The sequence below is a fragment of the Cavia porcellus genome, unplaced genomic scaffold, assembly GCF_034190915.1.
Source record: "Cavia porcellus strain 051 isolate PalLab524CR breed Dunkin Hartley unplaced genomic scaffold, mCavPor4.1 scaffold_4, whole genome shotgun sequence".
NCBI classification, from domain to species: Eukaryota; Metazoa; Chordata; class Mammalia; order Rodentia; family Caviidae; genus Cavia; species Cavia porcellus.
Genome location: NW_026947487.1, coordinates 104,766,260 through 104,780,252, shown reverse-complemented (window position 1 = coordinate 104,780,252; position 13,993 = coordinate 104,766,260). Strand labels below are relative to the sequence as shown.

At 40.5% G+C, this 13,993-nt stretch overlaps 1 protein-coding gene across 3 annotated transcripts; it reads right to left on the bottom strand.

The window, feature by feature from the left end:
- Positions 1 to 3,581: 3,581 nt before the first annotated feature.
- Tat (tyrosine aminotransferase) lies at positions 3,582 to 12,946 on the bottom strand. 3 transcript variants are annotated; one of them, XM_013154992.3, is made up of 12 exons: positions 12,795 to 12,946; positions 11,763 to 12,009; positions 11,536 to 11,640; positions 10,093 to 10,160; positions 9,059 to 9,217; positions 8,731 to 8,869; positions 7,775 to 7,827; positions 6,747 to 6,899; positions 6,325 to 6,453; positions 5,906 to 5,989; positions 4,922 to 5,020; positions 3,582 to 4,514 (listed from the first exon to the last, which is right to left on the bottom strand). In XM_013154992.3, exons 2-12 carry the CDS (start codon positions 11,995 to 11,997, stop codon positions 4,374 to 4,376), a joined length of 1,365 nt encoding a protein of 454 aa, XP_013010446.1. In that variant the 5' UTR covers positions 11,998 to 12,009; positions 12,795 to 12,946; the 3' UTR covers positions 3,582 to 4,373. The 3 variants fall into 3 exon arrangements, with proteins under 3 accessions (XP_013010446.1, XP_003471992.1, XP_013010445.1); XM_003471944.4 differs by having other exon boundaries at positions 12,737 to 12,945; XM_013154991.3 differs by having other exon boundaries at positions 12,744 to 12,936.
- Positions 12,947 to 13,993: the final 1,047 nt, after the last annotated feature.

Below are 13,993 nucleotides of genomic sequence, written 5' to 3'. Positions count from 1 at the left end.
CTGAAATATCTTGTAGTTTTAATTACAGAAATACTTTACTTCCATGGTTAAATTTATTTTATTGTCTTACGGCTATGTAAAAGGAACTGATTTTTCAGTCTTTTCCCACTGCATTTAATGTTAGCTTGAGCTTTTCATAGATGGCCTTATATATGGCGATAATTTCCTTCTAGTCTTACTGTTGAGTATTTTTACCATGAAAAGATTTGGAAGTCTATTCTGAAAATACAAAACCCAGGGTCTTCACACTGAGCTACATCACCGGCCCTTTGTTTTTACTTACAGACAGGGTCTTGCTAAATTGCTAAATTGTCCAGGTTGAGTTCAATCTTGTGATACTCTTGCTTCAGTCTCTCAGAAAACTGAGATTACAAACTTGTGCCACCACACCTGGCATGAAAGAATTTTGCATCTTGCCAACTGTTTTTTCTCCATCTGCTGAAATAATCATAATTTTTGTCCTTCTTTTCCCTTAATGTGAATGACTTTATATGCTGAACCATTCTTGTACCCTAGCAATAAAGACTACTTTGTCTCGATCCATAATCCTTTCATGGGTTGTTGAATGTGGTTTGCTACTATCAGGATAATCTTCTCTGTACTGTTCTATTTTTAGCATATGCACTGACAAAAAGGACATTCTTAAGGATTTCTAAAATGGAGCATAATGTAAAAATCCTTTGAATTTCAATTACCAAATAAGTAAATGTCTCAAGAGGCAAGAATTCTTTTTCTGTGCTTTAAATATTGACAAAAATCAAGGCACAAGTGCTAGTTCCATTAAATGCTTTGTGTGAGGAATTGTACATGAGCTCCTACATAATACATTTTAATCTGAGTGCCAAAGAATGCCTCTTTGAAGGTGCCAAAAAAAAGAGTCTGGCCAATTTATAGGCATCCAGGTTTGCATGTTCTACAACACATGAAATATGTTTACATGTAGTAGTGTGGCCAAGTAGGTAGAAAGACAAAGACTCTCTTCTTGATTAGTTCTAGTGAGGCTCTCTCAACAGACATGAACAAAACACTAACAGTTGCTAACAGCTTAGGGCCACACTCTTAACAAAACCCAAACTTGGCTTAACAATTTGCCTCCAAAAACTCAAGGCTGCCTAAAGAATTTCCTGTTTATGTTACCCAATATTCAACATAATATTCCTCTTCATATTCCTCCACCATATTCCCTCCATGGGAAGGTAAGAATTTAATTTCCATAAACGTCAATCCCTAAAGGATCACAGGTGGACTAATCCTCCATTCTCATCTTTTGTAACTTTTTGCTTCCTTGACATTGCCAGGACACCCCCACCCCCTACTCCTTCCATTCCTTCACTATCACCTCTGTACAGAGGCTCAATTATCTCTGTACAAATTAAAGTTCAATTCATGTTGGACTCTTTCCTATTATAATAGTATTATGACTGAACAATATCTGTGCTTACCACTTGAGTGTCCAACTTTATCTCCAATAAGGCGACAGAAGTGACCAAGCACAGTGGGGAACACCTCTAATCCCAGCACTCAGGAGGCTGAGACAGGAAGATCACTGAGTTCAGGGACAGTTTGAACTACATCAGACTCTGTCTCAAAAGATACATACATACAAACAAAAAACCATGGGGGTGGATTCATTTTTATGGTCGAGTAGAGATCCTAACATATAGCAAGCATTCAGGATGCAAAAGACACGGGTGTGTTTGTTGAGACAAGGTCTCACTATGCAGTCCAGGTTGGCTTTGAACTCACTTTTTAGCCCAGACTGGCCTCAAACTGACAGTGATCCTTCAGTCTTGACCTTCTGAGTGCGGGGACTACAGGCATGTAACTCCGCTTCTGGCCTGCGAAGGACAGGATTCTTTGACGAAAAATCCCATTTTTGGAAACTAACACTACTCCGTGAAACTGACTTGGAGCTGGCAAAGGTTAACAGACGTTTGGGCACACCAGAGGACACACCAGGTGGCACAACCAGGAGAAACTAAACGCGGAAGCAAAACCAAAGCTCCTGGGAAGACACGTGAATGGGCGGCAGCCAGTGTTCTGCGCCTGCGCAATGCAGCGGGGCTGAGACAGCGCTTGCGCAGGAAGAATGGGGGCGGTGCCACACGCCTGCGCCTGCGCAGCTATGGGTTGGGGTCGGGGAAGGGGTCAGGCATCAAGGGCCTGTAGAATGGAGCTGTTATGGACCTCTTGAGTGTGATCGTGTTACTCTCCTAGTCGGCTGGAGTGTGGACCTAGGGGGAAAAAAGTGAACTAAATCACTTGTTTATGACCTTTATAAGTAGTCTTTATGTTGTGTCAAGTCTCTTAGAAATGCTGTTTGAGGCCTCGGCCCCTCTCTTGAGGGTTTCTTCTCGAGGCTCTCAGGATGAGTGCCTCATCTCTCCTTTGACTTCCGTAGGGCTCGGAATTAAAAGTTGAGTAACACTTGATTTGAAAAAAGAAAAAAGATAAAAGAGAGACACTTGTGTATACACAGAATGTTCTGGAAGTATGAACCAGCAACTGATAATTGATTTCCTCAGAAGAAACTGGGTGGCTGAAGGATGGAAATAGGAAAAGTGGTTGATTGGTTGATTTATACTGTTTTAAATTTTGTCCAATGTACACCTACTACAATATTTTTTAAAAATTTGAATTCCATGTGATCATTTATCAAAATATAGATAGGAAATTCTGAAATTTAGGCGTTCTGAATCAAATTATACCAATGATAGTAGAGTTATCCATTCACAGGAAGTAAAATGTCTAGGGTGAACCACTGAGCTTTCCTGTTTATTTCTGGGCAGAGATCTTTGTGGGATTAGGAGCAAGAGACAGGAAAAGAGGAGTCAGGCACTTGGAAATTCTTCAAAATTGTGGCCTACAGGAAACTTGACTTCTTTATCATCTTGGTCATTCGTTTTGGATTTGCTGACGAAAATTAAGAGCTACTTTTTTGTGTGCACTGACTGAATGCATAGGTCTGAAGGAGACATTTGATGGGTTTTTTGTTTGTTTTGTTTGTTTGTTTGTCATGGTGACTGAGTGTGACTGGCAAGATTGAGATACGAAGTTCTTGTTTTGGTTAAGAAGACTTTCCTTGATGAGAAATCTCCAGACTGACTATGGTTTAATCCTAACCTCAGCCAACTTTGCAAGATAATTTGGGGCTCCCACCTCTAAAAAAAAAGTACTGAAAAATTAAACAGAAAACTAAGAGAATTTACAGGCAAAACACTCAGGCTGAAAGAAGATCCCAGAAAACTTATGTGCTGGTCAAGCTGAATCAGTTTCACTTTGTTTCCCAGTTTGTGGTTAGTGGATCTAGGCAAGGAGAGGATTTAGTACCAGAGGTTGAAAGTGTAAATTTAAAGCCACCAGTTATAATGTGTTATCTTCATATTTGCCTGGCTTGCAAGTAGGAAGCCAGAGATTGAAATCCCACATAAAATATGTGGTGAACTGTATTTCCTAAATCTAAAAATCAGTACATCTACAATAAATAAATGACTGAGTGGATAATCATCAATCAGACAGAGACGTGTCCAGGGATAGAGATTCCCTTGCAAAGGAGGGGGGGACAACACATCACAAAGGACTGTACTTCATAAAATTTATTAAAAAAATAATTTATGTCCTTGGCAAAATAAAAGGTCTTCTATAATATAAATGTTTTTTAGAAAACATATGAAAAGATAATATAACAAATATTAAATCAATATTAACATTATAGTGAAAGTGGTAATGATTCTGTAACAATGACAAGGATATTCCTGGACTTTGTACAGCAGTATTTCTGGAAGAGCCTCTGATTCTTCCTTTCTTTTGAAATATGCTCTCATTTTAAGAAAGCCTGGTACATACAAATTTAAACTTAGGAAGTTGGTCAATTAAAGGATATTTACATTACCAAAAAAAAAACCATAAAAAGTTTTCCGTCAAGGATTCTTTAAATAGCAAATTTCCTATTGTGTTTAGAATATAATTAACCAAATACATGTGTCCTCAACTTTTCAGTTTAACTATTGCAGAAAGGCACTAATAGCAATGAAAAGAGCACTCTTAGATTAGAGGAAATAGGAACACAGTTCTCACAATCTTTTGTTTCTTCTATTTTCTTGTCCCAATTGCTTTCTGTTAGTCTCTGTTCACTTGTACTGTCAGGAAAAAGAAAGTCCTAAGAGGGTGACAAGTTAATGAATTAGTCATTCCAGCAGAGCAGAGTGGAGGAAGAATCTGGAATTCAGAGTGCGTATGTGGATGTACTGCAGAAAAGCAAAAGTAACTCTGAACTCTTGGGTAGTCATTTTGAGGCCCCTCCCCCGTGGGGCATCTGACCCCCTGAGGAGCAGCAGAGCCCATCCAGCCCTCCTTGGAGAAGGGATGAAGGCCTATTTGTCACATTCCTCCTGGCTCCCTTCAGCACAATGATAGTGCTGCTCACAGAATTCCTGGATTCGGCTGCAGGCCTCCAACATCATCACCTCAGGCACAGTGATCACCACTCGGAAGAAATTTGGGTACTCAAAGCACTGACAAAAAAAAAAAAGAAAAGCCTCTTATTTTCAGAGCAGTTGAATCTGGGAGTGGACTCCCCTAAAATGACCAGGGATCTAATCAGCAAGAAGAGTGAGGCCATTTCATGAAGGGTATCAGTTCATCTCCTCCAGTCTCCAGCAGCATGTTAAGTCAGTAAATGTGTTAATTTATTTCAAAACGAATGTGGTACAAATCTGATTACCTATTATCTAGAATGTTTGGTTGCAATTTCCTGTTATGGATAGGACAATAACAAGGAAGAAACAAATTTTAAATAGAAGCTATGAGACACAACAATTTAAATCTTATCAAATAAGAATCTACTTTGATAAAGGGAGAAAAAGGGTGAAACCCACATGACGGAGAGCTCCAGGGGCTCTAGGAACACTCAAGTACTCACCTTTCCTGGGAGGCAGTGGACGGACTGCTCAGCAATCAACCGCTCTGTGAACTCCACATCATCCTCAAATTCTGGAAAATGTTCTATCTCAATTCCGACCTACATCAATAATAAAAGGGAAAAGCAAATCTAGCAGAAGAAGAGAAAACAGGTCCATTTCCTAAGAAATAGGCAGAAATAGGGCAGGGACCACTCTAAAGCTATTTTGGAATTCTTCTACTATTGATAACTAAGAACTCATAGAATTTTTCTCAGGGAGGAGTGGATATAGTATATTCATGTTTGAGTTTATTGAAGAGTCCTTTCCTGGATACTGATAAGTGGAGAAATAAAATCCCAGTGTTTCTAAAAAGAAACTGAGTTAGCATTAGAGCCAGGACATTCTTTACTATAAGGGACTGTCCTACCCATTAAAAGATATTTATTGGCAGGGTGTGGTGGAGCATGCTTGTAATCCCAGCACTCAGAAGGCTGAGGCAGGGGGATTGCTATAAGTTTGAGGCCTACCAAGGGTACCTAGTGAGTTCAAAGCCAGCCTAAACTATATAACAAAACCCTATCTCCCATCACCAAAAGACCTTTACATCCTTGACCCACAAAATGGCGATTGCACCACCCCCCCACCAGTCATCTTGAAAACAAAATCCCCCAAATCTCAAACTCCCCTGGGAAACCTGTATCACTCCCAGTTGTGAGCTACAAAGTATGGAAAGCCTCTTCCATGTGTTGTCAACTTCAGTATATCTACGTATAAAGTGATTTTCTGTGCTAAGGAATTCAGTGATTTTAAAAGTTTTATGAACACTGGGGTTAGAGCATATTGAGACAATTCAGAATAAATTCTCAACTGACTGGCTTAGGAACCTCACCCATTGCCTTTGTGAATGGCACACGCCTGGGGCAACCACCCATGGCAGCCTTGCCAACCACCTTCCCTGTGCTTAGCACATGCATAGATCTAATGCCTGCTCCCTCCATGCTCACCATGAGGTACATAGCCCCCGAAGGGCAGACTGGCTGGAGTCCAGGTACTGAAGACAATGTCTCATAGCAGAGATCAGCGTTGGCCTATAAGAAGAGGCAGCGAGAAGTCAAGAATCAAATTTTAAGTAGAAAAAGTGATATCATTAAAGTAAAGTAATCCTGGAAGGTCAGTAAACTATCTGACACAATAAGAGTCCAAAGAAAAATATCTATATATAACTTGAAGTTGTTGGCCAGCAGCAGAATGAATTGACAGAAGTGAGAGGAACGTATGAGCTGATACACCAACACCATCACGTGATACAGAAGCCCCATATTGGAATAATATTCCAGAAAGGAGGACCAGTTGTTCCTAATACAACTGGGGGTGTTCTATGACTCCCAAGCCTCCCAAATAAAAGGGCATTAGCTGCTTTTACCTTGAGGAAGCTTAGAGTATTGTGGTAGAACTCTTGAGGGGTGCGACGCAGGATGCTTTTCAGTGCTCCCTGGACGATGGTGCAAGGTCCCAAGATCCGCTGAGTCAGCTTCACCAGCCCATCTCGGATCTGAAAGGACCCCAAGAGACACATTTAGCCATGCATAAGGATGCACAGTGTCAGCTGTCATTACTGTTACTGATTCCCTTTCTTGAAGTCCTAAAGTTGGAGGTAGAATTCCTTCACAGATCCAGATACATAAAAGCTAAGCTGAGGAGAGAACTAGCTATTTTTATCCAGCAGGTTTCCAGGCACTGTGAACTACAGAGAGAAAAGGAGAGGGAAGAGAAATTTCTACTTCTCCACCACTGTGCAAATATATGTTCTAAATTACACACACTGTTTTACCACATCATTCTTACCTCATTGCCAAAAATGTCTCTTCGGTCGTGGATGAGGATCCAGCCCAGTCTCCAGCCAGGAACCAGCCAGCGCTTGGCCAGCCCTCCACAGGACAGGATGGGAACATCCGTGCTAAGCGTGGCCAGGGGTTTGTACTTGCAATCTGAGAACACCTGTAGAGAAGAGGTCTTGCATACTTTCCTCTGAATTCTATTCCTCCTCACTCATTTCCTCATATCTCAAAGGACAAAGCATCAGATTTATAGGATCCTTTCGATCCTGAAGCATGATTAGTGCAGGGTCACATGATTGAGTTCTAAGAGGCCTCAGAGGGGACCCTCCAAAGACATTTAATTTGATGTCAGGCCTAGATTAAAAAAAAATTTTAATGAGGTAACTGATTCCATTGCTGTGCTGTATACCACTTCATGAGCCTGGCTCTAAAGAATTAGTGACTGTTAGAACTTTAGATTTAAAAATAAAATATGAATCCTCAATCCTTTACCTAAAGGTTACGGGTTCAGTTGCATTGCAGAATGCAAAAATGTTTGGATTCTTAGAAAGGCTATATAATGCATACACTAAACAGTAACGTTCCCAGAGCAGTCTCTAATCAAGACAATTAACTTGTTTACCATTTTCCTTACATTCTTAACAAATATACATCCATAAATGCCATAAACAAAAAACTACAAAAATCTCCATATCATGTCAACTGAGGTTTTGAAATCAAATAAATTTCAAGAATCTTTGGATAGTAAAGCTTTTTGGATTTCAGAAAATTTCTATAGAGTCATATATATAATTCCATATACATATGGCAATATGGCAATATATATGGTTATATATATCATGTATATATATAACTCCATATACATATGGCAAGAATATATATGTATATATGTCTCCATATGTATATGGCAAGGATACTGATTTGCTGTACTGAAATGATTCATAATTGCTTCCAATTACTATAGTTGCCTACTACACTAGAGGTCGCATGAAACAATTTGGGGTTGAGATAAGCTATCTCCTAACTCAGACTCACCATGTCTCCATAGATCTCATCAGCTACAATAGGAACACACTGCCTTGCGGCCACTGCAAATAAAAAAAGCACACTGGAAGCATTTTAGGTGTGAAAACCTTATCATTTAAGGTCCACCTAATCTTACTTTGCTGTGCATTGCACATTGGTGTGTGCAACTGTTAATCCTGATTTGTGAACTTCATTGCATTAAGAAACACATGGTAGATTAGTAAGGCACACTCCTGGGTGTGCCTAGGTGGGTCGTGGAAGTGTACGCTGTAGAACTGTGTATGGTCCCCAGCCAATTCCTCTCGGCCACGGTTGCTCTGCTCTGCTCTGCTTCCTGGTCTCCATGAACTAAGCAACTTTGCTCCACCACGTCTTTCTGCCTTGAAAGCAGCCTAACATAAACTGAATCTCCTAAAATCATGAACTAAATTAAGCCTTACCTCCTTGAAGCTGAAGGTGTCGGGAATTGTTTCTCTGTGACAGGTAAGGCAACGCAATGTGTTTGACCTTCCTTTGAAAACTGTAAATTTGGGCTGAGGATATACAGCATAGCACTTGTCTATATGCATGAGACCCTGGGTTCAGTCCCAGCACCACAAAATTATAAAACTAAATTTTTCTACTACTCTTCCAGACCACAGAGCCTAGATTTGACATTCAATTAACAAAATACTTCAAACCCTCGCTTCCACACAACGTTAGTGGTGAAGAAGGAAGTACAGGTTAAGTATTTCTTACCCAACGTGGTTGGATTGGGACCGCCCTACCTGCATTTTCCTTTTCTCCTTCTTTTAAGCAAGACCTACCATTCCAGTGCTAAGCTGTTGATTAGAGATGTCAGTGGAGCTCTTCTACCTCTATCCCACGCTTTGCACTTAGCACAAGACTCTTTTTGTAACTCTAGGGTACAACTGAACAATTCCGTTCTCAACTCCTTCGCTTTTCCGTGAGTTGGCTGGACTTACCTGCCAGAATCTTCTGAAGATGACTCTTACTGAAGACTGACCCACAGGGATTTGATGGGTTGTTGATGATGAGACAAGCTGTCTTTTCATCAATCAAAGATTCCATTTGTTTCAAGTCAATTTCCCAAGACTTCTCTGGCTAGGGCGAAAGAAACAGTAAGACTAGATGATTCTGAAATGGGCAATCCTCAACCCAAAGGCACAGGATAAATCAGAAAGTTTGTGTTTGGCCTCAGTCATCCACTTCGGGCATGTTTCTGACAGGCAATGCTCATATCTTTTTCCAAGTGCCAAATGAATTTGAGCCTAAAATTTAGATGTCACTTACCAGTAGATTATAGAGTTTGACCTCAATTCCCAGAGATTCAGCCAAAGTTCTATAGAGAGAAAAACCGGGTCTGGGAACAAGGATGTTTTGCCCCGGGTTGACCAACACAGCTAAACACAGTTCAATCGCCTCACTGCAGCCACTCGTCAGAATGACATCCTGTGACGAGAATAAAAGGGTAATTTCACTAGGGGTTCTAACAGTCACAAGAGAAAAGAGGTTTGCACTTCACATTTGTGTGTGTGATTGTCAGGTGGATAAGCTGGGAAGAAACACGTTTCTAACTAAAGCAGTACATAGGGATTGAACTAAGCCAAAATCAAAAGAAATTTATGTGGAAGTACATCCATATCGCAGTGTTGTTGAGAATGTTGGGCACTTAAATAATTCACTTTTAAAAAGACAAGTTCCCTATGACTCAGCAGACTTCCACAAGAGACCTTGGACTAACCTTGAACTTTTTTCTCCTGTCTATTGATGTACTTTTGGCCAGAATTTGAAGCCTGGCTCTTCTCTGACACACGGATAAAGGATGCTTACTATGACAGGAAATGTGTATCCCACACAGTAACAATAGAGGGAAGGACAGCATGTAACACTGTCACTGCCCTCGATTCAGTATCTCACGGGACTTCTTTCTGTCTGAATGCCCTAAGGTGAATGGATGAATAAAGCCATGCATAAAAAAGATACTAATGGCAAATTTTTAAAAATTAATTATTTGATGTTTGTGAATTGTTTTTCAATCATCTTTTGAAGGGAATCAAATCTAGAATGACCTTAGTTAGCATCCTTATGCCTCCTTATGACAGTCATGATACGAATTATAGGAGACGTTTTTATCACACTATGGTGACATTAAATATAATTACTATTTAGTGGCTCTAACTATGTAAGATGTTCTCAGATTGCTAAGGGGGAAATATCTTCAGTTACCCCTCTCCAACCCCTGCCCTGCCACAGGCCATTACTCCTTGTGGAACAGTTTTCCCCAAATTGATACAGAGCATCATGACACATTACACAAGGCTCACCTTAGCTTCCAGTGGTGCTTTGGCACAGTGGTAGTAGGAAGCAATCTCCTCACGACTAGATAGGTAGCCTGCAAGGTGACAAAATGGGGAGAGGAAGCTGAGGAGTTTTGGTCCTCAGCTGATAGATGTGCCCTAGCAGGTCAGCTAGGGTTTCACCCTCCTCCAACCCCTGCGTAGACAATAATCTGTTAAGCTTAGCTATCAGTCACTGTAGTTATAAAGATTAACTTTATAATTTATATAACCACAAATTTATAAACAATAACAATAAACATTTCTCCAAACTGCAAAATACCTTGCATTATCTTGATTACTGTGGTTATGTTTTATTCTCTGTAAAGGATTTAAGTTATTTCTAAGTTCCTTTTAGGGACTATATATATTTAAAAGTTGTCATGAATGCACTCAATACATGTATACATTTTACAATATATCCTGCGCTCATAGTATTTGACATAAACTTTATATTTTAAATTATTTTCTTTTACAATATTTCCAAATTTGTTTTATAAGCTTCAAGGTCCACTATAATATTTCACAAAACTGCTACCCAAAAGACAAGTTAGCAAGACCAGAAGCAATATTTCAGCTGTGTTCACTTAATAGATTCAAATGGATCTCTTGAAATTATATAAATCAGCTCTTCCTTAATTATTAATAAGAAATAACATTCTTAGACATTTTATCATTCATATCTTCTTTGGTATAAGACTTGGTTTTGGTTTCTGGGTTGAATTGCATCCATAATACTTTGGATATCAAAGTCATAAACTTCTGATTTTAGCTAACACTCTACTTTCCTTCTGCACTAAGAGTATGTTCTTATGTACACATATACCCAGGGAGGGAGTTGTACAGTACTGACACAAAGTTTAAAAAAAACCCTCACTTTACCAAAATCTTTATGATCTAAATTGTTAAAAGACAGTTACTAAAAATAGGGGGAATTTCTTGCTCTAAGAAACAAACTTCTGTCCTTCATTCTTTGTTATTTTGAGTCCTCTGTATCTTGAACAGTTACTATTGCACTTCAATATGACCGATAGGTAATGAAACTAGTCCTTTGATAGAAAGACAAAGGGAAAGAAAGCAAAGGAGCTATTACATAGGTCAGTAAGTAAATTACTGTGGGCCCAAAGTACTCAGTAAACACTGGGCTCCACCCAGACTCAAAGTCTGCACAATAGAATCAATAAGCATAATCATTATTTGAGGATTAAGTGTGTTTGAGAACCTAGAAGGAGGTGTCAGCATGCCGAAGAAAGCCAGGAAAGAGCTTAGACCTTGTGTTTAATAATCTGGAGCAAGGCCCCTTCCCCTAAATCCAAATGGAAGCTTAATCTTAACCAATGCTTAGGAAGTGCTAAAATTGCTAGAAATGTAGTGCCATTGGAAGAACACTAAAGATTTGGAAGCTTCTAGGTATAGTCTCAGGTAGCTTACCAATGGATGGGGCATAGCCATTGTATTTCCCTGAATCCAGGGCATCCTTCATAGCTTGGGTAACTTCAGGGTCTGTGGGGAGGTTTCCAAATACAGTAGGGTCTCCTGTTCATGGAAGGATAAAAACAAAAGAAGCCACCAAGAGATTACTCTCCTGTGTCCTAGACTCAGATTCACCCTCCACTGCCATGTTTTCCAGGTACTCCACCACATACCCCCCAACTCACCAATTGACAGAGAAATCATGGCTTTGTTTGGGTTTGGCTTCACCTTCATGCTGTCCACAATGGCCCGGATGGGATTGAAAGTCCTGTTGGACATGTCCGAGGGCTTCACTGACCATCTGGCCTTCCTGCCTTTCATTTTCCCTGGCGTGGAGCTTCTCGCACTGATGTTGACATGCACATCCCGAACAGGCAGAAGGCTGCCACTCTCCTTCGTGTGGATCGTATAGGGGTCCATCGCTAGGAAAGCCTACAGGGAAAAGAAGAGGATCCCCGTGAGGGAGGTCACTGTGTGAAGTATGTGCCAAGGAGTCAGGGCCTACATGTGGATCGAACATCAGGGTGACCTCACTGGATGTCGCAACTCTTTTTTTTTTTTTTCTGCTTTCTTTTGTAGAGTAGTTTTATTATAAGCAAGAAAAGTGTTAAGCCTTTTTGCTGAGATAGAAAATAAAGCAAGATATCATGCTATAAGGTGAACAGCATTCAGTTGAATTCTTATCTACTGTGAGTAGGATTTACAATGTGCAAATGTAATCTTTGAAAAGCTTAACCATAATCTGTGTAAAACCAAGAGAGGGCACAGTGGCACATGCCTGTAATCCCTGCACTCTGGGAGGCTGAGGCATGATGATCAAAAGTTTGAGCTCAGACTGGGCAAATCTGTGACTTAGTGAGGATCAGTCTCAAAAAAAAAAAAAACATGTCTGGGGATATAGCTCGGTGTGAAAGTTCAGAGTTCAATCCCCGGTACCAGAAGAGGGAAAAAAAAAAAAGTCATTAAGCACTAGTGCTCCCTCCTTTCCACACAGAGAATCCAAGAAAGGACCTCCCTAATTCCTCACCACTGTGTCTCTTGGCCTTATAGGAAGCTAGTAAAGATAAGCATCTCACAATCATTGGTGGAAGAAAAGTTAACACATCAGAAAGGAAGATTTCAGCCATCACCACCAGGTCAGCTGAAGCGTGGGGTTTACCTTCTACCTGCAGGAGAAGCAGTCAAGCAGCCTCAAGTGGTCAAACGTAAAAGCTCACCAGTTCTTCTCTGACAAGTCACTGTGACAGTGGACTCAAGGACAAATCCTGACTTCAGAAATAGTCCCCACTAATGGGCGTTGGGTCTGGTACTTTTATGCTATTGGTCTCAGGTGAGGGCTAAGCCCGCCTGTGGGCCTCTTTCCCCACTTCCCTCCCACTCTTCTGCTTTTCACCCCAACCCTGCTGCCACCCTCCAATCAGAAAGGTGTCCCTCCCTTCCAACAACCGGAAGTATCTGTGTTAACCCTTTTCCAGGCATTTGAGATGTTTGAAAAGATGGTTGGAAGTGAGTTAAGATTACAGTAGGGGTGTGTGTGCGTGTGTGTGTGTGTGCATGTGTGTGTGTGTGCGTGTGAGACAGACAGACAGACAGACAGACTAGGATCAAACCCAGGGCCTCGCTTGTGCTAAGCACTGAGCTACACTCCCAGTCTTTTTTACTTTTTATCTTGAGACAGAGTCCCACTGTGTTGCCTAGGCTGGCCTCAAACTCTCAGTCTTTCCGCCTCAGCCTCCCAAGTAGGTGGAATTACAAGGATGCACCACTACACCCAGTTATGTAGGTAATTATTTAAAGGCCTTTTCTGTTACAAAACAGCCTGTTAAAATTTTGACAGTACAGAAACATATAAAGTGAGAATCCTCCCTCGCATTCCTCCCTGCTCACTCTCAGGAGTTGGCAGTGGTAATGATTTGGGCCTTTTTATTCATTTAGCAAGATGATAGATGACAGACAGAGAGACAGATAACTGACAGATAGATGGATAGATACATGATTTTATAGATTTTCAAAACACAGATCAGATCATGTTCTACATCTTGTTTGGCAGCATGTTTTTTGTTTTGTTTTTTTATTTTCTACATCTCAGACTCCTTTCCTTGTCTGTTCACAAAGTTTTGAACTTCAGTTAGGACAAATTCAGTTAGGTAAGGCCCTGAAATAAATAAAGGGCCTTACAACAAATAATTTAAAGATAAACGATCACTGAGGCAGACAAAATATGCAACTATATCCTTATACTGTGTGTGAAATCTTCATTTACCTACTGTGCAGATACTGGGAGCACAAGATGCTGGGTGGCATCTACACAAAACAACAACAACAACAAAACCCAAGGTCCACAGCAGGAACCCCCAAGGTCCTGGTGAGCCCTGAAAAATATCTCCCTGCAAATATTAAGACACAGCTCCGAGTC